Source organism: Alternaria conjuncta (genome assembly GCF_024043145.1).
Source record: "Alternaria conjuncta strain BMP 0040 chromosome Unknown scaffold_2, whole genome shotgun sequence".
In the NCBI taxonomy this organism is placed as follows: domain Eukaryota; kingdom Fungi; phylum Ascomycota; class Dothideomycetes; order Pleosporales; family Pleosporaceae; genus Alternaria; species Alternaria conjuncta.
This window is the reverse complement of record NW_026250091.1, coordinates 2,416,727-2,440,774: the sequence shown is the minus strand read 5'-3', so window position 1 is coordinate 2,440,774 and position 24,048 is coordinate 2,416,727. Positions and strand designations below refer to the sequence as shown.

Genomic DNA, 24,048 nt, shown 5'->3' with positions numbered 1-24,048 from the left:
TGCTCCTATACCTATAACGCCTGCAGACTCTTGTCCATCTAAATTCATGCCTGCGCGCTGACAGGCTTGATGCCCACCTCGGTCATCTTCGTCTTCTCCACTTCCTCCACCGGGCTATCCGCCCTCTCTACGACATCAGTCAGACCCATGTACTTCAAGCTCGCCGTCCAACCTAGGTCATCGCCGAAGTAATTCTTCATGACCTCAACACCATACTTGATGCCGTTCTTCGGGTCGTATGTTAGACATTGCTTGCCAACTGCTAGACCAATGACTGCATCCCATGCTGGAAGCTCTGTTTGTGTGTACTGCTCGGTTGAAGGAGCAAGTTCTGAGTTTAGGATGGCGGAGTAAATGTTTTGTGCAGCGGCTTGACCCATGACTGTTGCGCTGCCTGCGCGCTTGATACCGGTCCAGGCGATCACATCGCCAACGCCAAAGTGGGATGATGCGTTTGGAATATTGTCCTTGAACATCAGAGATTGGTGAACCATGATCTCCTTGTCCTCGTTCAAGCACTCAGTAGGCAGGACACCCGTGGTTGGTGTTCCCTTCTTTGTCGAGTCAATGACGAAATCGGCTGTGATCGTGTCGTTGTTCGCGAGTGTGACTGTGAACTGACCATTTGGTTGTTCCGTGATAGATGCGCGGCTACCCAAGACCAGCTTGACGCCTTCTTCTTCGAGCAGGATCTTTGCACGCTCCTTAACGTCTGCTGGTAGTGGCTCTGACGACAGTACTTCACTCCGTGAGTGCACGAGTGTGACGTCGATCTCAGGGTAGTAACTCTTGATCTCAGCAGCGAATTCGACACCGACAGCACCAGCGCCGATGACTACAACTTTTCTTCCTTCACACTTCGATGGGTCGCCACCAGTGATCTTCTCGATGAAAGCCTTTGAGTCTCTCTGGTACTCTTCGAAGCTTCCAGACTTTGGCACAGCAGGGAACGGTCTCTTCAGGCCAGTAGCCATGACTAGATAGTCGTATGATTGGTGTTGTGTCTTGCCATTGCGATCGCACCACTCTGCAACCTTGGCTTCAGGGTTGATGTTCTTCACACTTCCATGCTTGAAGTGCAGATTTGGGTGCCTTAGCTCGTTTAGATGGCTATACCTCTTCCACATATGGGTTGTGTACTTTGGGGTAACATGGGCGAGCGGTGCGCCAACCGAGTGGACTGCAAGACACAAGTATTAGCTAAATTTCCTCTGACGCAGGGTGACAAGGTGGGGCAGTGAAGATGCTGAGCCTCGGCTAGTGGGGTAGAATGACGCACAATAACCATCGCGCTCATCGATGACAGTAATCTCAACCCCTCTGTTACTCCGTGCACCCTTGAAGTCAGGACCTGGGTAGACACTCTGTCGGGCCTTTCCTTGTGAGAGTTCCAGGAGGTTGACGACAGTAGAGATGCCTCCATACGCGCAGCCGACAACGAGTACGCGGTTGGGATTTGATAGGCTGAGGTTGCCCAGTGTGTCAGTAACGCCTTGGAGCCTCATTGTGAATATTTGATCTGATAAAGGAGGGGTCGTGGGGGTGTAGGAGTGTTGGCAGGGCGGGATGAGAGAAAGATGATCTGATTAGATTAGAAGTGCAGGTGGCAGAACGCCCACTTCTATATGCCGGCAGCGCACCACACATACACCACACCGACATCGGAAATCAGCTAACTATCGTCGCGCCAGTAACTAAGCTATCCGCAAGTACACGAGCGATCCACCATCGTCGCGGATATGGTGGTCGGTTTGCGATTGGCGGATGGCAGAGCATCTTATCAGATCCGAGTATTATCCGGTGCAAATTTTATCTGATGCCCCACTCCAACTGCATCTGCCCATCCTTCGTGTCTTGCCAAGGTGAGCAATCAAGGACCTGACTACGCAACGGTGTTCAATGACAGCCTGGTTTCGGCTGCAGCTACCGGAAAGTCGCGTATTTGACCACTTTTCGACTATATCTCCACATCAGGCCTCCGCTGGTGGACACACATGTGCGGAGACCAAGGCCGCCGGTGACAGTCACGGTTCACAACGTTACAATGAGTTCGTATCAACGAGGAATGAAACACGCGTCCGACCTAGACCAGGGCTTACCCTTGGCTCAGGCTGGTCATTGAATGTCACTTTAGTGCACGGTTTGAAAGCGATAGCTTTGCTGAATGAGGTCGTATCACGGATGCACGATCATTCGCGGCACGTGCTAATTAGATCAAGTGAAGTGGAGAAAAAGTCTATATTCAATCTTCGTCTTCATCGTCAGATCTATTAACATCAAACCCAAGTAGCTCATCGCCCTCTCCCTCATCTTCCTCATCCCTTATCTCTAACCCACGTATCTGTCATTCGCCCTTGAATCCATCTACAAGCACAACAGGACCCTTGTACTGCTTGCGTCCTCGAATAGCATAATCGATACCACTCAGAACAGCCACACCAACAAACATAACAACAGCCCAGTTGAAGTACGCCAAAGGTACAGGCGTAGACTCAGGCCAGAAGCACCAGAAGAAGGCGTGGGAAGAGTAGAGAACGCCGCCGATGTTGATGGGTACGCCCCATTTGCCGAGGGACCAGCGGCAGTTGGGGAGGAGTTCGGGGTGGCGGATGCGGCGGTAGAGGACGGCGCCGATGGAGAACATGTATGTTATCATGAGAGCTACGACGTTGAGGGAGATGACTGGAGTGCGTTAGTTGACAGTTTACAAAAGAGCAAATGAGTGAGGCGCAACATACTAGCGTTGAAAGCAGTATCCGAGCCGATGTTAATCAAACTCAGCGCAACGGTGATAAGACAAGTCACCGTCACAGCATTCGCCGGAATTTCCAACTTTGGATCGACATGGCCGATCCAGTTGCTGAATGGGAGACCCTTGTCTCTAGCAAAAGCCCAGGTCTGGCGCGAAGTCGACAAGTTGAAGGTCAATGTGCCGGCGAAGATGAGCACAGTGGGGATGGCGTTGAGGGCTACGACACCACCCGAGTTGACGGCTTGGGCGAAGACCCACATGTGCGGGTAGTCTTCCGCGAGTGCGGCGTCGACGTCGGTGATCATGAACATGTAGCTGATCAGGAAGACTATTCCGAGAGAGCCGTTCATGAGGTACGCGCCAATCATGGCGCGGGGGACGGTTTTGCCGGCATCTTTGATCTCCTCGGCCATGTGGGCTGCGGAGTCGGAGCCTGTGATCGGGAGTCAGCTTATGTTCCAACGACGAAGCTTGGTAGAGATGTAGACTTACAGATACAGGCGTAGATGGCTGACACCTGACCCACCATGAGAGCCAAACCAGTTGAGCTCCAGTTTCCGCCATTCTTGAACTGGGTGAAAGTCACTTCTGCAGTAGCCCGTGGCGACAGAACCCAGAAGACAATGATGATGGCCAAGAAACCGAATACGTGAACGACCAACATGACGTTCTGGAAAATAGGCATAGCCTTTGAGCCCCAGATATTCAGGACCCAGACCAAGAAGGTCACGGCAATGACCATGAGCGTTCCGTGCCAGCTGGTGGGCTCGTATTCTGGGTACATGACGATGACGGAAGCTTGGATTAGGGTGCCGACGAGGAAAGGTCCGGAAGCTGTACCGGCTTGCCATGATAATGTTGACATCCAGCCGATGAAGTAGCTGAATGGCTTCTGGACGCTGGGAGGCGAGAATTCAGAAACCCAGTGGTACTGGCCACCAGCGGTCGGTGCCATCGATGCCATCTCTGCTAGCGACAGCATAACAGTGCTGAAGCCGAACCATGTCCAGACGAAACTCCAGATAAGACCTGCTGGACCTCCATCAAGAAGGCCTTGGTATGTTGCACTACGATACTGTCAGTTCCTAGTCCACATCCATAGTACCAAGGTAACCTACGTCAAAAGCACCTCCCAAGTGCCCTGCAAGATAACGGTAAACGCCAACGCAGACAACGGCCGATAATTTCTTTTCAGCTCTTGCACCTTGCCCATGCGCTCCATATCCGCGCGATCAGCCCTCGTGAAACCCCTCAGAGACTGGTGATACTCCTGACTCTCATCCCCATCCAACGACCGCGACGCATTCGCGCGCGACTCCAACGTCACCTGCTTATCCATACTGCCAAGCGGCTGAGCCTCGTAAGCAGCCATAACCAGATGCGCGCCTTAAGATATGCAGGAACGCAGCGCCTCAATAAAAATGAGACCCAAGAAACAGGAACAGCAAACGCAAACGAACAAGCGAGAACGGTGCGATGGTAAGTAAGAAGAAGGGATTGCCAACACGGACACACGAAATGGCGTGCACATGCATGCTGGCGAGATGGGCTCGTCCAGCCGCTGCGAATTGCCTTGTCTGCCGCTTCCACGAAGAAGTGGGGTGCACTAGACCCAAACCCCCTTCACATACCCGGCATCTCTTCTTCTCGAGCGGAGCCAGGGTCCAATGGTGCAGATACACTCCGGTGCACATGTCAACCAACAAGATCGTCGCGGTACACAGTGCGTGGCCCTCCGACTTGCCATGAATGGTTTGACGTCCTGTCCGCCCAGATACCACTATCCCTGCCGCTAGCGCGACACCACGCGGCCCGCTTCCTTATATGGGGGTTTGCTGCGGCTGGGCCGTAGGCTATCGCTGCAGGAGTCGTACATTGATTACATGTAGTTGTATCTGCCGCAGGCTTGTGTAGGAAAAGATAATCCGCCGAAATGACACGTTCGTGAGAGGTGGAAACGTCTCTCTAGGGGAAGCGGAAGAATTCGTTCTGGACCTTCTCCAGCCTTACGAGGATGAAGGGATCCAGGGTGAACATCAGATTAGCGAATGTTGATCATGTTATGATTCGTGATTCATGGTACGATTTGTAAATTTGTAGCGTTCTGCAACCGTATTGCTGCTTCGAACGGATATTACCTAGGAAATCTCAAATCAGTCATGCTGATAGCCGAGCTCATCAAACCCGAGGGAACGGTAAACTTTCACAAGAATTTCTTGTCCCACCGTTCAGTAAACCGCTTTCTTCGCGCTAGCTACCTGAATGTCATTTCAACGTATGGCAGCATGCGGCTGTCATTCCGCCGGGCGCCGAGCCTTGTTGGCGTCAGCCACTGTAGCACATACAAGGACGAAGAGACCCTTATGCGTTAGGAGTACTTGGTCATGGCTCGCTTAGCATCAGACGCCATCTTCAACAAGATCTCCCGTGAACCCGTGTACATGGGTCGCATTCGGTCCTGATCAATAAGCGATGAGCGTGAGGGAGGACGACGTGAAGGGAGTGACATGGGCGGTATAACGTCCGCGCGAGCTCTCATTGGGCTGGCTGTGTGCAAACCACAGGCGGTATAGGTACATGTCAGACGCAGGAGCAGCGGTACAGAACCCAAAGGGTCGCCCTCTGACAACTGCCGTGGAATCTGTCTGCCTGTCATCTTATGGCCACCACTCTGTTGTACCTTTGTTCTTCAATTTTTCCCTTGATGCTCGATGGCTGGAGAGGTGATTCCTCCGCCGTATGTTATATCTGCGGATGACAAGCGCGGGCTCATTGTCGTGACTGGTGCAGCTGTCTTGGCCTTTGTCTGGTCATGTTTTCTGATCCGGGTATGGTTGCGCCTGCAATCGAGGGAGTGGCGATCTGATGGTAAGTGCCCTAGAGTCGGTCTGTACTCAGAGTTGAGACATTGTGCTGATAGCGTGTGTGCAGATTGGTGGCTCGCAATAGCGACATTGCTCGACACGGTACAATCAGGAATCATATTCCATCTCGTCAACCTGGGCCTAGGAGCTTCACAAGTCGGAGTACCGTTGTCGCAACTCCAGCAACTTGGTAATGTACGTAGTGTTTAGGTTTTGGCGATTCAGCGACCCTCTGGATCCGCGCGTGGGTGTCGGCTCCTTGCTTCCTTCTGGCGTTCGCGCAGGCCCGCAGGGCAGCCGCGACCGAGTGAACCGCCGAACATCTGGGGAAACCGCGTCTAACAACCAACAGGAAGGTTTCGCGTCGCAGATCATTTATATCTTCGTTATACTCGCCTCGAAGCTATCGGTACTTTCTCTGTACCTACGGCTATCGCCAGGCGGATCTCATCGCATCGCGTCATGGTCACTCGTAGCACTGTCCTGTCTATGGGCACTGGTATCCGTCATCCTGATTGCTATACCATGCAATCCTGCGCAAACATATATAGACGCGGGCAACTGTACGAACAGGGTAAGTCGACTATCCTAGGCGACTAGGCGCATTCTCTTCCTTGATGAAATACATCCACATACTAACGCACCACCGCAGTGGCCAAAATGGCTCAGCATAGGCACCTTCGACATCCTAACCGAACTCCTAATGTTCCTCGCCGCAGTCCACCTAATCTACTCCCTCCAAATGCGCCTTCTCGCCAAACTCCTCGTAATCCTCGCTTTCTCCGCCCGCCTTCCGGTGATCGCAATCGCCGGAATCCGACTCTACTACCTGGACCTACGACTTAGCGGGTCAAACTTCACTTTCGACTACGTAATCGCTACGCAATGGCAGATGGGGTATGCGATTATGTCAAGCACGATAACGGGTATGGGTCCGTTCTTGAAGCCGTTCGATAAGGAGTACGTGAGTAGTACGTATAAGCAGTATGGAGAGGGGCATAGTGGTAGTGGGAGTGGGGGAAGGTCGAGGATGGAAAGTGCGTTGACGACGCATTCGAGTGGGATGTTACCGCCATCGAGGAGACAGATGATGGGTCACCATCACCATCATGGCCATCACAGGCGGTCCGCGGATAACATCTCGGAATCGTATCTCATGGACACTTTACCCAGCCGGCGGGCGAGCAAGCAGTCCTTGGGAGATCAAGATGGCTCCCATGCTCTGGAATCGATACAATCTAGTAGTCCGACGAGAGCGTCGCCGCCACCGCATACTCATGGATTCATGACGGCGGATGAGCATTTTCGTCCTACGCATATGTATCGTGGGCATGAAGCGGAGGTATGGGTTGGCGAGAGGAGTTTGAGCATCACGAGGGAGGAGATAGATAAGGCTGCGGAGTCTGGGGGGAGTGGTTCCAAGTCTGGGACCCGGCTGGTTATTGGGAAAAAGAAAGAGTTCAAGATCGAGGTTGATCGCGCGAGCCGTCTTGTGTAGGCTCTGTGCTGCATTGTTTGGGCGGCTGTTTGGCTTCAAAATGAGTTTAGAATACCCCTTTGTAGTTTGCGTTAGTTGGATGGAGAATTCGGATCAGAGAGGCGGAATCATACAGATACGACATTATGACATAGAAAGCCTTGTGGATTGAAGAATCTTAAAAAGCAACATGTCCGAAATTCTTGGAGTGTTGAAGATTGCCTGTATGCGCTGTGATGGTGAGAAAGAAGAACACAGACGCGCATCTCAGCTGCATTAACGGTCTCCCTATCGATCCCCTGACTTCAGCTATTGCCGGTTCGATCACAGTGAATTGATTCAACAGACTTCAATGAGAACACATTGTCAAAACTCCTGATTCCAATGGGGACCTATAATACAGCAAGCAAAACTAGCAGTCCCTGGCCATACGAGCTTTCCATCGTCCTGCCAAGTCAACGGTCAAGATGATATCCTGATACAATGCTTTTACGGTTCGTCCCATGCTTTCTATGCTTGTGCCCAACGATCGGGAATAGATGATAAGGAAATGAACACGGGTAATCGCAAATAGAGGTTGTGAGAAATGTTGTTGTCGCCGCAGTCAAGGGCTAACCTCAACGTAGGGGAATCGGTCGAATATTGTAAAGGGTGCGTCTGGGAAGATGTGTTTATGCGGAGAATCGGCGCATGACCTTGGCGATGACTGAGAGCTGTTAGATTGATACTGAACCAGGATTTTCCGGTGTACGTACCGTGAAGAGCGACAACGCTGAAGATGAAGACAACGGACAGGGTCATGACCACGACAGGGTCGACCTTCAGACCGGGGGACTCATCGGTGTATAGCCCTGGAAATGCATGTTAGCCAATGTCCCACAACTGTGTCTCTGCCAACCGCAGCATGCCAAATCCGCTGCTGGCATAGTTGCGCAGCTCATTCTACTACGCATCCTCCTCTTCTCGTTCTCTACCCAGCTCGGAGTGCACTTACTCAGCATAGTGCTTGAGCTGCCGCCAGCACCTGCCGCCCTTGTGCTGCTTGGTCGCAGGTTCGCGGTCTTCTCGGCGCGGTCAGCCGCAGCTTTCCTGCGCATAACGGTCGCGGGGCCACCTGGGGGCTTTGGTGAAGCAGGACGGGCGGTTGTTGAGCCGGTAGAGCCCGTGGCGGGGGAGGTAGCGCGTGCAGCAGACTATCGGCCATGTTAGCAATGATCTTGGTGTTCTGAGGTTTGGCTTGTGCGTGAGGGTATTGTCGCGGGGCTTCTTGGATGAATCGAGAAACCATGACGCCTGAACGGACAGCAGACAGCTCGAGAAGTGACAGCACGCGACACCAGTCCAATAGTCTCTGTGACATGTCCTCATGCTCTTGCTCTCCTGTCGCATGCTACGGAACGACAGCCAGGTGTCCTCGTGCGTCCAATGGCCTCCTCTAGCGCCAAGAAAGTTGTTACTGACCATGATGTGTGTTTTTGACGGTGACCGGTGCAAGATGGACGGAGTGGTTGTGATGGAAGATGTTGTGGAAGCAGCTGGTGATAGTCGCTCGGCGGCTCTCAAAGGCCACGATTCTGGAGCTGGGGTTGCCGCGCCGCGCTAACCCTGACCTCGATTGCTTCGCTTAGAACGCCGCTAGCAAGGGTCACGTGTTAGCTCCTTCACCACGGCAGCGATTATCCCGAACGGGCAGGTACATAAACACAGCGGTAGTGTGAAAAGATTCACTGGAGACATCGCGCAAAGCATGTTCACCAAAAGGATGGTTCGTCCCAAGCCACTTTTCCCATTAGACCATTTGATATACCAGGCCAGATAGCGTCCCAATATCATCAGCGTAGGACCTAGCCCACTTTCGATGATGTAGATGCCCTCGACCAGATCCGAAAGCTAGCAACCGGTAATAGCAAGTCATCCTTAAGCAAACTCCCGCAAGCCCCGTAAACCGATGCCGACCCTTAACCTTGCCTAGCAAACACCCATGTAACCGCCCGTAAGAGGTATATTATCTTCAGCAGACCCAGAGATATGGAACGTAGGCGAGCATGCTGCAAGTGCGCCGCCAAACCCACAGGAAATATTCGCCGACCACCAATTGACCGGCTCCACCCATGGTTGTATCTGAAAGACCGACACAGTATGCCCGAGACACCTGAAATGCAGTAACTCCGGAGGTGCATCCTATCTCCCTAATCAAAACTCCGTTTTCTAACCCCAAACAGACGCCTGGACTCCCTGGGTGGGGGTGTTGCTCCAGGGTCCGTTGTTCCAAATACCAACGCCCTTGTCAGTGACAGTAGAAGAAGGGTTCATAGAAGCAGATGTCGTCATGTTGTTCTGCTCGCTCGCGTTGTACGAGTTGTAGCCGAGAGGCGACGGCAGCGGTGAGTTTGCGCGCTTGCCCAGGGCGGTACCACCTGGCTGCTGCAGGTTCTGGTTCTGGGGACGAGTGCCGATGGGGGCGACGCCAGAGCCGTTGGCCTTCTGACCGGGCACGGGGGGAGAGCCTCCGGGCGACGAGTTGGAAGTGCGGTTCGCCTGCTGCGCATCGAAGAGGTTGAACGCGGGGTTCTGAGTACCGGACGGCGAAGAGGTGCTGTTGGCACGAGCATCCTGAGCACCACCAGTAACGTCCTTGTCGCGGGGAGGCATCTGGACGGAGCCCTCGCCGGACTGGGCCTGCATGCCGAAGGGGTCAAAGGCGAGCGGAGAGGGGCCACGGCCGGCAGCAGAAGTCTGAACGCGGACATCCTGGCTCGAGGTGGGGTTGCTGTTGTACAGGGTGGAGGTCTCGCCATACAAAGCACGGTGCTGGCGGGCGATGAGTTCGCGGCGCTCATCTTCATTCATGGCATTGGGGCTCATGGAGCGGTCCGACTTGGAGCCTGAGCCTGAAACGTCTGTATTACCCTAGTCAACCAACTGTCCTGCCTATTGTTGCCCAGATTCCGAGTCCTTACTTCTGTGGTATTGCTGCTCCTGATGATAGTTGCGCAGCTCACGCTCACGCTGAGCCGCCATCCGTCGCTTCGCCTGTGCCATCTGGTCTGCGTCGTTGGGTCGGGGCGCATAGCCGCGCTGGTTCTGGTAGAAGCCCTGGACATTGGTCGCCGAGTGGGAGCGGGAGCCGTCGTACTCGCTGACCGAGTGGTGGCGCTGGGGGCCGCCCATGCGCTGCTGCTCTGTGTCACATGTCAGTGGTGTGGAGGGGCATGCGTGGGCAGAAGTGTGTACCGAAGTCGGGGTATGGGCGGGGAGCGCCTCCCATCATGGGCATGGACTCGCGGCGGTTGGCGCCCATGGGAGTGGGGGGGAAGCCGGGGCCGAGGGGCTTGCCGCTCTTGCTGAGGTTCTCAATGGCGCGGTCGACCTCTGTGGTGACTGGTCAGCACTCGCCTCGCCTATGGTTGCGACGGGGCCTGTCACTGCCATGTCGGGTCGCATTGGCTCTGACAGACCCCACCGCCGGAACTACGTACCCTCAAACTGCGAGGCAAAGGCATTGGCGACCTCGCTGTTGACCGTGGAGCTTGTGCCTACATCCATGTGAATCGCTGCACCTGCGCCGTTGAATCCCATGTGGCCGGTACCTGAGCGTGAGGGCGGTTGGGGCTGCTCCCATGACTGCTGGCGGCCGGGAGCGGGTGTGTTCCACGACGCGTCGTTGTAGTAGGACATGGCGGGCAAGAGGCAGTCCGGTGGCTTCGTGGGAGTCGGGGTAGTTGCGCAACGCCAAAGGGCTCGTGGGCGGGACTAGTCTAGATATTCTGAGTACACTGGTCAGTACGGTTGTTCTGGTCCAGCAATGGCACGCAGCAATTGGCGACTGAGGTTCGGCAACAAGAGGTTCGGCGGTCGGCGGCAGCCCGTGTTGACGATATGGGGGCGGGAAATGAGGTCGAGGCGGGCAGCGGAAAATTTTGGTGGAGAGCGGAGATGTTTTGGACAGACAGGGTCGTGCCGCGTACCGAAGAAAGTGAACCGTGAACTCACCTTCACCGCGAAAAAGGAGCGACAGCTGTTCACCGGGCAGGCAGCAAGTGAGGCACCAGGAAAAGCACAACTGAGAGCGGGTAGGGGTCAGGGAGGGACTTCGGGAGATATCGCGGGAATGTGAGGACATGGCGAAAGGGGATGCTGGATTCCTCGCGCTAAGCAGGCCGAGCAACGACCTATCCACTTAATTCATCTCCGCTTCGACGACACGGGCCTCACCAGCTGCATGCAATTAGTTCGACATGCCTTCCATCCCGTCCTGGTCCAACCGCGTACTTCGTATGACGGACGCCGCAGCCTCGCGTTGGTGGCTGCCATTGTCCTGGAAGCCCAACTCTACGGCTCTTCAGCGGTCGGCGAAGTGGAAGAGCTGGCGGATGACGTCCGAGAGGGGCAGCTGCATGTCGTCGTCGAGGACTGCGGGATATGCAGTGCGAGCAGCGGGCGCGTTTAGCGAACCTGCAACCGTCGTTCGGGCTCTCACCACCCTATCTGTCGTCGGCTATTCGCAACAAAGCCCCGCGCGTCTCCTTTACACGTGGACCCTACCGCTCTGGCTTTGTCACGGCCCTGACATACACCGACTCAGGGTCTGCGTCCTCCCATAGACATCGACAGCTGCGTCGTGGCCGTCATCTGCGAACCTCGCGTTCGCAGTGCCCCGCCAGTGCGCCCGCGAGTGCAGCAATCCATGGCTGCCAGGCCGACGCATGCCACGCCGTGCTGCCAGCATGATCACTGCCCTCCACCATCACGCACCATGTAGAAGCGCTTGGGCTGTGATGCGGGGCAATCGGACGAGCAATGTGGGCTGCCTCCAATAAGCACCCACCAAAGACAGACATTCGTGAAAATATCGACTTGTGGCTTGCTTCTCCATCAGAGCACATGCACATCCACCAGAGAGACGATACTCCTACCATCGGTGTGGTTGTCGCCTGAGTCCGTTTGGCTCAGAGAAGACCAAGATGGCCAGCGTCGGTGCCGGCCTTGTTTCCAGATGAGGTTTAACAAAGTCAAGATAGCAACGCCATGCACGCCGAGCTTCGCATGCTGATATGCGACGTCAGTATCCATCCACGATGTGGGGGGTCGGAATGCGCTGCCGAGTCTCCAGATACACAGGTCTTTATACAAAGCCGGCCGATGCTCGAAAACACCTCACTGTATGCGCAATAACAAAATGGCACGTGCGTGAGCAGACCAACACAGACAAGGGTTTGACCCATTCGGCTAGGCCTGCGCTCCCGCATACCCCAGCTTCTGTAGTTCGCCAACTTCGCCTACACTCCGCCGTTGCGCTATAGCCTCCAAAAGTAAGCCTTGCACACGTCATCCTGAGGAATGTATTCTCTTTTCGCCTATCCGCTCAGTCACCCTGTCCATTCCATTCCATCGTCATCACACTTTTCGAGTCATCAACATCCAACGCTCTTTCCCCTTTTGCTTCCTGACATCACGCGCCTGCCACCGATCATGAGTCTAGGCATCACTCAAGCCATCAGCCACACCTCCGACATGACCACTCATCCTCCCTTGCAACATATACGCCCGATAAGCCCGTCACACATGATGAAGCGCAACGCCCACCTCACGCATGAATATGAGACACCGCCCTTGGAAAGGAGGCGAATTCATGGATCCTTTATTAGCAGCGAATTCACCCTTCGATGGACGGGCGCTGTTCGCCTTTACAGTCGGACGTGAAATGTCACAACGGTGGCTATACAGTGTGAATGACTCCACCGATATGGCTCAGCAAATGGGCCTCGCCTTGTGCGCGAGCGTACTGCATCGACCTCCTCCTACGACTGTTTCCAATTCTCAGATCACGAAGACCCACGAAGTATCAACAGCCACCTCTGTCGAACGTACAGGAAGCCATGCCCGCGCCTACAGCACCGCTCATCAACCTCCCGACTGAGCTTATCCTCGACATCGCGGACATTCTTCCGCATGATGCGATAGTCGCCGTCGGGCTCACACAACGACGACTCAACAGCATAATATGGCTTCATCAGCGACGATGGCAAACTCCACGCCCACGATGTGTACAGCGCGCCATTCAACGTCATCTAGCTCCACCGTCTTCGATACCCACCCATCGATACTGTATTCTGTGCAGGGTTACATGCCCGATCGGTAGTTTTAAGTCATCGCTCAGTCCAGCCTGTCTGCCCATGGCGGGAGTCAACACACCGCACGACGTTATCGAACTACCACCAAACGTCTGCTTCTGCCATGTTGCAAGGTTTGCGATGCCTATCGAAACCGGGGGTAATACCATACTTCCGGCAAGAAATCAATGGGTCAGTCAAAGGATCAAGATATGCCTACACTGTGGAAAGACTGCTTGGGACAAGTGCAATTGCGAATGTCAAACCTGTCTGACTGGGGAAGTAACGACGTATATCCGATTTTTCACACAACCTAAAAGGGACGCAACGTTCGTTTTCTGGAGAGAGACTCCCAGACCAGGGGAGCAGGGAGCAGGTCGACTTTGGGTTCGGGAGACTCACAAGGATGCGATCGACACGGTGTCAGTCATCAACTTTCCCGTCCTGTCTGAGTAAGCCCCGAAGATGGAGGAGCAGGTTTGACGTTGAACTCCAATCGCAATCCAACCAGTCTTGGAAGCTACACTTCATGTGCGAGCTGGTCTCGCGATTTGCGCCAGTTTTGTTTATACTCTTTAATTCATAAGTCATTTAGAACCCCGTCTTTTCATCAAACATAAAATCGTCCCTTCGCACAAGGCCAGCCTTTTCCACGTCCTCCTCACCACTCCTATCCTCACCACCCAACTCCTGCCCCCACGCCCTCACACTGCACAGCGCCCACCACTGCGCGCCCATCAAGCTCAAACCCAGCCCCGCAATCGCAAACTTGACAACAATAAAAGTCATCGAGCACTTCTCCAACCACTCGTCATCCCAGCCAAACCCCGCATCGATATCGCGACACAACAACGACCCATCAACGGCATAGCTCGGAATAACCGGATTGAGTAACCGGAAGTCGAAGGGTAGAATCAGGTTTACGAGCGCGATGGTGACGAAGGAGAGGGTGATGGCGTGGACGATGGTGTAAGCTGACACTAGGCGCGGTAACAACTAGAAACAGGGCGTTAGCACATTTTCGCCTCGTCTTACTAATTGACTCGGATATGTCTTGGATGTTGCTTCCTCCGCGCGAACCCGGACCCATCCAAGGCCCGCCAGTCGCACGAATCGCGGGGATGAAGAAGGTGGCTTGCTTGCTTACCCGTATAGCGCCCACGAGGCCTAATATGCTTGCGCTGCCGGCGATGGCATTGTATGTGATGGAGAAGACGGCGCGGTTGGGATCTGAGCCCGGGAGCAGGAAGGAGAGGGCGAGGAGCGTGTGGGTGCAGAGTGTGAGGGAGGGGAGCACGACGGCTAGGAATCTGTGAGAGTGCAAGGTCAGTATTTGCTGCATGGCGCAAGCTTCGCGCGTTCGCGGACATACCTCATCTGCTTTTGCTCGACCGATAGTGCCATGTTTCCCGTTCGGTCCAGGCCAGGGAAATGAGGATGGGATTCAGGTATGACGATGTGGATGTGGATGTGGATGTGGATGTGGATGCGGATGCGCCTGGCTCAAGACTCCAAGTAACAATGCGCTGCGCTGCGTTGCGTTTCCTTTCGTTCCGGCGTGATGCGCGTTAAACCTCCGTATAAAAAGCAGATTCAAATCAAATACGTCAGACAGACTCCGGGGGTGGGTATCAAACAGCAGATCAGTACCGGCGCGTCGGAATTCAGGATCAGGAAGGAGCAGAAGCAAAAGCGAAGGATCCGGCACGAAGCTTTCTTGTATGTATATCGTAGTCTCTTTCGCGGGTAACTAGCTAGCAGGTAGCTAGTAAGTAGTACAATCGTAATCGCAATAATCGCAAGCCGGTTGCCGGAAGAGTAGTCAAAGTCAAGAGGAGAAAACGTGGTGGTCGCGTGCAGTAGTTCAAGTAATGTAAATAGCCAACGACTTCGGAAGCTTGATGTCGGTTTTGCCTGAGTTGGCCGATAGAAAGAGCCCTCTGGATTGTTAATCGGTCCTGCGTTTCGGTGTTCCGATGCAAAAGATTTAACTTTGTCGTGACCTAGTACATAGGGTAGGAGCTTTTTTTTTCGGACTAGCTCCGGGATCCGCGGATGCAGGATGCAGGATGAGGTGCCTCTGCGATGTGCGTCGGACGACTCGGACTGATGCGCGTGCGTTGGTGATGTCACGGGTTGAGGATCTTTTGGGTCGCCATGATCGCTATAATGCGCACGCGCGTTTTAATTACTTCGTGAAACTGATGCGCAAGCTGAGTAGCTTTCACGCAACCTTCTACTTCACACCGACGCGCGCAATTCACCTCTGAAGTTCAAAATGCGCCATCAACAACACGCATCACACAAACAAGTCTAGCCCTAGTCCCCCCAGCGCTTGCCATGTGTGGTGTATGTGCCAATGCCAATGCGGATCATGCGGCAAGCGGTTGTCCCAGTGGAGCACCTTCCGGAGCTTAGCGGAAACAAGAACCTCGAAGACCTAGAATCGCAAGCGCGTCATCCCGTGCCTCCAAGTCCAAACGTTATCTATGTCTTTCTTGTATATGCCGCGCTTGTACGGCTGTCGGCAGGTGTCTTTTGCCTAGGTATGCGATGCCCCGCAACTGAAGACGTAGTGCATTTCCATGGGTGATGGAGTTTTCATGATGGGATTGTTGGATGCGCATTCTCGCATGCCCATCACACATCTCCCGAGTCTCATTCTCGACAGAAAAGACCCGGATGCCGACGCTTCCTTATTCCGTGACCAATCACCTCCATCCCATCTCTCACCCTGGTCGCTCAGACAGAAGATCTTGACTACACGAATTGAAAACTAACGACACCCTGTCCCATGCACAACCAGCACAGCAAAAGCCATCACGATTCCACGCGCCTGCAGGGCTGGTACAACAGAACGGGTTCTAGACGTGGCTTGTACCGTGGAGCGGACGCGTTAGGTGCATGATGTGCTTGGCGCGATGATGCAGTAGGGGCTAGAGCGAGTGTGACAGCTATGACAACAAAACTGGCGTGCGGTATTGGTGTGCTATCGGATAGTCCGGCGTGGTTAGGTGTGCTTTGGATTTGCCTGAAAGCCGGCGAGGAGGGAGGGGGTGTGACGGTGCATTGACGTGCGTGTTGGAAGGGACTGAGACCACTCGTTCAGAGCTTTGGTCAAGGGTCCCGACTCGGTTTTCGTTCATCGTCCCTCCGTCACGATAATCAACAGTGTGGTTTGGACTGTGGACGAGTGTTTTGACAGTATATATTCATTTTCGCCATCTGGCGTTGCTATCTGGCTATCGGTGCAGTGCAACGCGCCGGGCCGTTTATCTATTTATTCATATCGTCATCCTCGTTCATCCACCACTCCTCCATACACCATCCATCTATGCGAAGACGTAGCAAGGGATACCGTACTGCAACACAACATTAGCACTCATCCTATACCGCAAAGATATACATCTAAACTTACGTTGGTAGGAGCGTTGAACTTCAAGTTCTTGTCCAGACCCGAAATCTCCGCAATCTCGCTGTCCTTGAGATCAAAGCTGGTAACATCCAAGTTCTGCTGCAGACGGTTCGCCGAGTTGGACTTGGGGATAACGCTAAGACCACGCTGTGTCGACCAGCGGAGGAGGACCTGCGCGGGAGTCTTGCCATGCGCATCAGCAATCTTCTTGATGACGGGGTGGTCAAAGAGGAGGGGTGTGTCAGCCGCGATCTTCATGTCGCACTCGATGAAGCTCTGGGGGCCGAAGGAAGAGTATGCGGTGACCTTGATGTCGTGCTGCTTGGCGAGCTCGATGAGGTAGGGCTGGACGTAGTAGGGGTGGTGCTCGATCTGCAGGGTGGCGGGCTTGGTCTTGCAGTAGGTGAACATGTCGAGGAGGAGGGCGCCCGAGTAGTTGCTCACACCGATGCTCTTGGCCAGGCCCTTGTTCTTGAGCTCCTCAAAGGCTTCCCATGTGCTTTGTAGGCTGGCATTGCTGTGCTCGATCTTGCTCTCGCCGTCGACGAACCAGCCCGGTGGGTAGCGCACCTTGGGGTCGACGTACTTGAGCGCGACGGGGAAGTGGATGATGTACAGGTCGAAGTAGTCGACGCCCCAGTCGGCCAGTTGCTTCTTGCAGATGGGCTCCACTTGCTCGCGCTCGTGGAATGTTTGCCACAGCTTGCTGACGATGAAGAGGTCTTCGCGCTTTACGAGGCCGTCCTTGATGGCGCGGGCTACACCCTGGCCGCACTCGACTTCGTTGCCGTAGTCTGTAGATTGGATTGTCAGCTGTGGTCATGCGCGGCGCTGTTCCGAGGCAGGGCGCTAGCATTCCGAGGCAATGTAACCTTGCAGAGGATGCAGAAGCCACCGGTAAATCGGAGGGAAAACCCCGTCTGCGATTGCCGATACATCTCTGCTCTTTACGGTTTACGGGCCGATGGAGCGTTTCGTAGTAATGCAGACCGCTTCCCCAGACCTCCGCCAACTGCGGCTCTGGGGATGAGGAGAGGGGATGAACGTACCGCAGGCACCGTCGAACAACCTGTATCCAGCCTTGATGGCGTTGTAAACAGTGTCGGCGCAGGTAGCATTGTCGACCTTCCACAGTCCAAAGCCAACCTGGGGCATCTTGTTGCCATCGTTGAGCGTAACGTAGGGAGTGTTGACAGCCATGGTAGCGAAGAAGTTGCGATGCGCAAAGCTATTCTTTTGTACTAATGTAGGAGGTGAACGTCCAAAGCAAGGTCTTGTTGAACGAGTAAAAGAGGAAGAAGCAAGAGGTCTGCAAGTAGTAGCAACGGCAGAAGAACAGGCGGCACGCAGCGTATTAATACTGCTAGCACGGCAATTGAAGCGCCCAGCAATCATGTCCCTGGGGGTAGTATATACGTGTATTTTGCAGACGGAATAACAGATTTTGGCGCCAGGTACAACAGCCTGCCGTCTATATACGCCGTGTCAGAGGCTAGCATCACCATATGACCCTGCGTCTTCAACCGGACGACTGGGCTGCCATGGCCGTGTCTGCGCCTTTACCCTGATGGGTTATGGTTCCGCCTGCCTATTTATCCTTGTTGCGCCGCATGCTTGTGGCGGATGCTGAGCGTGTTGGTCGGCCTTGGTGTTTGGCGGAGCCTGCAAAATACTGCTGCAATGTCACTTCCTTCCTTCCTCCTGTCCGGCAATTCTCAATACATGGGTAAATAGCGGCTCGTCTCAACAATGCTCAATCAGAAACTTCTGCGTCCTGAAACTGCATGCGACCGCCGTGACGCTGGCAAAAGAGCGCAGCTGCAATCACGATCACCACAGTGACGATAGTGGGGTACCATGTGCCCCTCCCTACCCACAATTTGGCCTGCCACCACGCGGTCGACGGGTAAAGTAGCTACTAGTCTCGACAGCTCGAGGCACCGGATAATTAGTACGCGCCATGGTCGTGATTTACCGTTCGTCCATGGCATTGGATAAGCGATGAGCCGGCGTGGGATTTCTTTTTGTGCTGTTCGCATGCCGTGGTGGGGCGATGAAACGTTTGAGGCTCTTCGGACATGCGACATGACGCTGAGACTGTTGCAATAGCCGTGGGTGAAGCGGCATTACAGTACGTCAGCGACAGAAATCAGACTGAATAGAGAATAAGTCATTAGAAACTACGAGCAAAAGCTTCGTTGATTGACGCTAACATCAATAACACTATGCAGTACCGATATCAAAGACATCATGCCCACTGGGAGCGCAGTCGTACAAGAATATCATTCCGTCCATTCCCATGCGCCAAGCAAACACCGATGAGTGAAGTTCATTCCCGCGATCATCCCCAGATCCCGGCTTACTTCCGCGAACTCGCCATCTCTCCGAACCGACCTCGTTGCTGTGTGGTGTCATAGGCTTGCAGCACCCTAGCCTGCGATTCGTCTGTTTGAGAGAACGCATAACCACGTTGTTTGCGCATGCGCTGCACTTGTCGGACTTTTCGGATTGCTTTTTGGAATTGCTCCATGCTATTAGAGAGTCAGTCAGCTGTTCCTAGCAAGGGTAAGGATAGAGTAACATACCGTGGCCGATAATCCTGGATGTTGTACTTCTGAATCTCCTGGACGTGATGGTAGCTTTGCGGGAAGTACATCCTCTTGGCGTACTTCCATGCGAAGTCTCGGATAAGACAGAGTGGCGGCAACACCAAGACCATTGCCCAGAACCGCGGGTCGGGGAATAAGCGCTCGATGACACCAACGTACTCGGTGGAGATATTAACCTTGGGAGCTACAACGGCGTAGATGGGCATCAGGATGAACCAGAGCAGCATAGAGCCTGGGATGGCGATTACAGTGTACTTCGTCCAGATGTTGGTAATGAGAGAGGCTTTGAGAAGAACAGTCGCAAGGTTGGCTGTGTAGGAGGCAGTTCCCCAGACCCAATGACCTGCGTTTCGGCCATCCCATTGCGGCCAGTCCCACAGAATGAATGCTTGAGCGCCGAAGTAGAGGATTAGCGAGTGGTAGAACCCGTTTCCGACCCATGACCAGAAAGAGTGCATCCGAAAGAACACGCCAGACTGACTGAGTCGGTAGAGTTGCGGATACCTGTCCAAAAGCCTTGCGCTTACGAACTGATCGAAAATACCCAGAACGAAAGGCGGTGCGGCCGTGAAGAACACGTTGTACATCGTCAGTGTCCATGATTCGTAGATAATCTGGCCGGAGAAACCGTTCTGGAAAGCGTACCAAAACTGCGTCATGAACATGGCAATGTTCTTGTAGAAGGAGTACAGGATGACCTTGCTAACACGCTGGTAGCTCCACGCGCCATGGACAAGAAGAAGCTTACGCAGGTAGCGGAACTGGCCAATCGCGATATCCGCGCTGCGAGCTGCCTGTAATCCCTCCATACCGCTGATACCAACACCAACGTGAGCAGCTTGGATCATGGAGACATCGTTCGCACCGTCGCCGATGGCTAAGAGTATAGCCTTGAGATGGCGTTTGACAAGCTTGACAACAAGGGCCTTCTGGAGAGGGGAGACACGGCAACAGATGACAGCCTTGCACCTGACAGCGAGATCCAAGAACTCCTTCTCAAGGTCGCGTTCAAGAGCGTAAGTGAGCGACTTGCCGTCGATGACTAGAGCGAGGACGTCCATTTCGGCACCGCCTTGGCTCTGGCTAGTGACTGCTTGGTACTTCTTGCGAATGTTGTCTCGTGTGTCTTCCTTGTTTTCCTCGTTGATGATGAGGAGACTCATGTCTTCACTAATCAGCTTGCAGCTCATGCCAATGTTGATAGCGGTTTCTTGACGATCTCCAGTGAGAACCCAGACCTTGATACCGGCTGATTGCAGAGTAGCGATAGTGTCTGGCACGCCCTCCTGTAGCTTGTCTTCAATAGCAGTCGCGCCAAGTAGAGTCATGTCACGCTCGATAAGCTCAGCGGCCTTGTCTAGCTCTTCGGCACGGTTTCCGCTGACTGTGGTTTGCGCAGTGTTAAAGATGGTCCACCATTCCTGGAACTCGTTCTCCGGTATTTCTCGCATAGCAAGACACAGCGTGCGCAGTCCCTCGGAAGCGTATTCCTCAAGATGCGTCAATGTCGTTTCCACATGGGGGTTGTCCTTGCTAAGTCTCTCCAGAATGACAGTATCAGCACCCTTGGTATAACACACGATCTTGCCTTCGGGAGTGCGGAAGATAGTCGACATCCTCTTCCTGGTGGAGTTGAATTCGCAAACGGCCAAGAGCTCGTATTCCAGCTCGCGACCATCGACTTCGATGATAACGGCGCGCGGCTTTCGTGCAATGAACTTGTAACCAAGAGTTACCGCACCTTCTACCAAAGCACCCTCATCAGGAGACGCAGCTTGGTACTTGATAGCGGCCTTTTCACCCTTCCGCTCGGGAATGACTGTGTGACAAGTTGAAAGTAGAGTGAGGAACTGGTCAATGATATACTTGTTGTGGTGCGTCTTGCGATTTTGCTCGAGCTGCTTGAAGTCGTGAATACCAACCTCAACGCCGTCCTCGATCGTAGCACGTCTGTCCTCTGGAACCTCATCGGCATACTGGATACCAGCAATTGTGGACTGCTTGAACTCCATCACATTGCAGGTCAGAGTACCCGTCTTATCTGAAAAGATGTATTCAATCTGACCCAGTTCCTCAACCAATGACGAAGTTCGACATTTCGCAGGTGTATCCGTTGGTTCGTAGTAAATGTCCAGGTCGGAATCGATCAGACTGCCAGTATAGTACTTGACGATCTCGATTGTCACGAAAAGTGAGATGGGTACCAGGTTGGAGTATAACACCCAATATGTCAGAAGGTCTCGGAAGAACTGCTTGGCGCCGTTGAAAGTCTCAAGCCTGAGATACTCAAGACTGTCTCTTTGCGTGGATTGGATGATGACGTCGCCTATTGAGCTGATAATACTTAGGATTATGAGAATGACGACAAGCATGAGAATCTGCTTGTTGACCATTCTCTCCACTGCAGTAGTTTTGATAGGTGTAGCGGTCGCATTCCTCATCAGCTTGGTTTCGTGTCCAGTGAAGACAACAACGCCGTGTATCCAAGGGGTGTTTCGTAATGTAGCTCCACGTAACAACAGCTGATCGGGTTGAAGTGGTAGTTCCTTCTCTCCGCCGCCTGCTGCGATAGTCAAGGTTGCTTCATACGTGTATAGACTGCTGTTCGGCTGTTCCGATCGGATGCGGCCTCCCAGTCGCGCTAGCTCAGCAGGACTGACATAGTCAGCTGTTTCCGGAATTGCTTGCTTGATCTTGAGGTTCGTCTCTCCGTCCAAGTTGGCCGTTTCGATGTAGCACAGACCCTCCGGCTCGGAAGAAGCGAGTAGGACCAGATCAGTTGGAAAAGGTGATTCGGATTCCACGCGCACAATGTCGCCTACTGCCACGTTGACCCATTTTGTATCCACAAATGAGGAGCCTTTGAGAACTTGCGCCTTCGAGTTGTTGAGGTCCGAATCGGACTGTTTTCGCCGGTAGTCCTCAATGTATTCCTTGACCGCGGAGACCAATAGGACTATGCCGAGCGGAACAATTGTAGTGAATCGCGAAGTGGGTGAGATACCAGGGATCTGTTGTAGGATGGCAGTGAACAAGAAGAAGAGGTTGGCGTATTTGGAGAACTGCTCGTAGAGGAATTTCGGGAGGAAGGTGACGACGTTGTATTTGGAGGTGGAGATGTGGTTGTCGACGTATTTGTTCGCGGCGTTCGCGGGCGGGTTGTTCAGGTGGATGATTCGGGGCCCCAGTGTGGATGGGTCTGGCGCACCCCGACCGAAGCCAAACTTGAACGTGCCCAGCCCCTTCTTTGTCTTTGACGACTGGCCATCGTCGCGTGCGCTCGCGGTCGCGCTGGGCTGCCGTTGGTGTGCTGCGTTCTCAGTCAATGGAAGGTCCATCTCAGAGTACTCGTTCCCCTGCCCGAACATGTTCTTGACTCTCCCCGTCAGGCCACCTCCGAGACTCAGGATACTATTCCTGTTGTGCGCCTTCTTGGATGCCCCGCGCTGTATACCTGGTGAAGCCTGATCATACGCCCCTCCTGCAGCATAGTAGCCCTGTGTTGAGGCATCGTCGTCATGTGGTATGTCGGCGTCCGAGTACCGTTGGTAGTTGTTCAGGTCCGACGTTTGCGAGTAAGCCCTGTTATTGTTTGCTCCCCCCAGATAGGGCGAGGTACCCGTTGGTGCGCCAGGCCCGCCCGGCAGGCCTGCCGTCGCCCTCCCACCCCCAACAAAGTCATCGTAGGACACCGAGGGCCGGCCCTGGGGCGCCGCGTCGGAGCTGTCTATGTCGTACCGGTGGAGGAGGTCATGGTCGTTTGCGGGTGGTGGTGCGCCCGAGTAGTATGTGGGTTGGTGGTCGTCGAAGTCGATCAGGTTCTCGCTGTGAGACGGTCCCCCCGGCGGCCGGCTGGCCATAGCGGCCGAATGTTGTGCTGGGCGTCTGTCTCCGAAGAGCGCGGCTTCTCTACCACTTCATGTACGGGTCGCCAGTGTGTCGTCTGCGCTGCAGTGTGTGGGCGCGTCGCGGAGGTATACGGAGTACGGAGGTCTTGCGGAGCTTCCTCGTAAGCCGCCCTGGTAATAGTAGGTCACACAGCTTGGCCGGCGTTTCGGAGTTGAGTTTGTACGGGTTGCGCGCAATGTGTCGTGATCGCGTGTATATCGTGGAAAAGCGAACGTCAACCTTTCACCGGCGCTGGCAATGGTCGCGGATTTGTTTGCAAGGTTTCGCTGCTTGCCCGTCGTCGAAAGATGGAGGCACGGACCCAAGTGCTGAGGCAGTGCCTACCCCGATCCTGGACAACCTGCTGCAACCGCGCCCCTGGGGTCTCGATATATCGACGAATGATATCGGATGCCCTTGGCCGTATGTCTCAAATTGCACCACGCTGCACGCACGCGCGAATGCTGCAAACTACCCTACTTGCAGCGACATTACGCGGCGCCACGTTGTGGGGAGAGATTCGGTGGAGACCCTGACGTTGCGCCAAGTCTGCATGCTGATACTCTCAACAACGTTCTTTATTCCTTTTCCCAGGAACTTGTTCTAGAATGTACAAGTCCATCCATCAATATGTCTGACATGCAATGCGCAACACTGTAAACCTCCTGCTAGGACCAGAATACCATTCGGCTTGCCGGACTGCGCCAAGTACCGATACGGCTTGTAAGGCGGGCACACTACAATTTCTCCCAGCCCGGTTCGTGCTGCGGCATGTTGAACTCATCGAAGATGATCAGATCTAACCGACAGAACGCTTCTAGAATTTTGCTCATATATCAAAGTGCCGAGCTCATCAAACTGTGCATCTTGAAGTTGAGAGCATACAATCTGCGGGTGCATTATTGTGCTTCTTCCAACGGGTTGATGTTA

At 54.0% G+C, this 24,048-nt stretch overlaps 8 protein-coding genes across 8 annotated transcripts; 1 reads left to right on the top strand and 7 right to left on the bottom strand.

Annotated features, from left to right (window-relative positions):
* Positions 1-44: 44 nt before the first annotated feature.
* J4E85_001930 (uncharacterized protein) lies at positions 45-1,505 on the bottom strand (the record flags this gene model as incomplete). The annotated part of the gene is made up of 2 exons (XM_051466213.1): positions 45-1,180; positions 1,280-1,505. The coding sequence occupies 2 exons, from the start codon at positions 1,503-1,505 to the stop codon at positions 45-47; spliced, it is 1,362 nt and encodes a 453-aa protein (XP_051330770.1).
* An 839-nt stretch (positions 1,506-2,344) lies between these two features.
* Positions 2,345-4,124, bottom strand: J4E85_001929 (uncharacterized protein; the record flags this gene model as incomplete). Its single annotated transcript, XM_051466212.1, has 4 exons — positions 2,345-2,682; positions 2,739-3,185; positions 3,245-3,819; positions 3,871-4,124. 4 exons carry the CDS (start codon positions 4,122-4,124, stop codon positions 2,345-2,347), a joined length of 1,614 nt encoding a protein of 537 aa, XP_051330769.1.
* Positions 4,125-6,078: 1,954 nt separating this feature from the next.
* On the top strand, positions 6,079-6,753 carry J4E85_001928 (uncharacterized protein; the record flags this gene model as incomplete). The annotated part of the gene is made up of 4 exons (XM_051466211.1): positions 6,079-6,115; positions 6,168-6,190; positions 6,269-6,580; positions 6,625-6,753. 4 exons carry the CDS (start codon positions 6,079-6,081, stop codon positions 6,751-6,753), a joined length of 501 nt encoding a protein of 166 aa, XP_051330768.1.
* A 1,011-nt stretch (positions 6,754-7,764) lies between these two features.
* Positions 7,765-8,190, bottom strand: SBH1 (Arf guanine nucleotide exchange factor sbh1; the record flags this gene model as incomplete). The annotated part of the gene is made up of 3 exons (XM_051466210.1): positions 7,765-7,799; positions 7,849-7,944; positions 8,088-8,190. The coding sequence occupies 3 exons, from the start codon at positions 8,188-8,190 to the stop codon at positions 7,765-7,767; spliced, it is 234 nt and encodes a 77-aa protein (XP_051330767.1).
* Positions 8,191-9,301: 1,111 nt separating this feature from the next.
* Positions 9,302-10,771, bottom strand: J4E85_001926 (uncharacterized protein; the record flags this gene model as incomplete). The annotated part of the gene is made up of 4 exons (XM_051466209.1): positions 9,302-9,984; positions 10,054-10,275; positions 10,328-10,465; positions 10,573-10,771. 4 exons carry the CDS (start codon positions 10,769-10,771, stop codon positions 9,302-9,304), a joined length of 1,242 nt encoding a protein of 413 aa, XP_051330766.1.
* A 3,026-nt stretch (positions 10,772-13,797) lies between these two features.
* On the bottom strand, positions 13,798-14,610 carry J4E85_001925 (uncharacterized protein; the record flags this gene model as incomplete). Its single annotated transcript, XM_051466208.1, has 3 exons — positions 13,798-14,186; positions 14,242-14,516; positions 14,579-14,610. The coding sequence occupies 3 exons, from the start codon at positions 14,608-14,610 to the stop codon at positions 13,798-13,800; spliced, it is 696 nt and encodes a 231-aa protein (XP_051330765.1).
* Positions 14,611-16,538: 1,928 nt separating this feature from the next.
* Positions 16,539-17,821, bottom strand: XYL1_1 (NAD(P)H-dependent D-xylose reductase (XR); the record flags this gene model as incomplete). The annotated part of the gene is made up of 3 exons (XM_051466207.1): positions 16,539-16,568; positions 16,625-17,415; positions 17,671-17,821. 3 exons carry the CDS (start codon positions 17,819-17,821, stop codon positions 16,539-16,541), a joined length of 972 nt encoding a protein of 323 aa, XP_051330764.1.
* A 1,159-nt stretch (positions 17,822-18,980) lies between these two features.
* Positions 18,981-23,090, bottom strand: J4E85_001923 (uncharacterized protein; the record flags this gene model as incomplete). The annotated part of the gene is made up of 2 exons (XM_051466206.1): positions 18,981-19,152; positions 19,207-23,090. The coding sequence occupies 2 exons, from the start codon at positions 23,088-23,090 to the stop codon at positions 18,981-18,983; spliced, it is 4,056 nt and encodes a 1,351-aa protein (XP_051330763.1).
* Between the last annotated feature and the right edge of the window lie 958 nt (positions 23,091-24,048).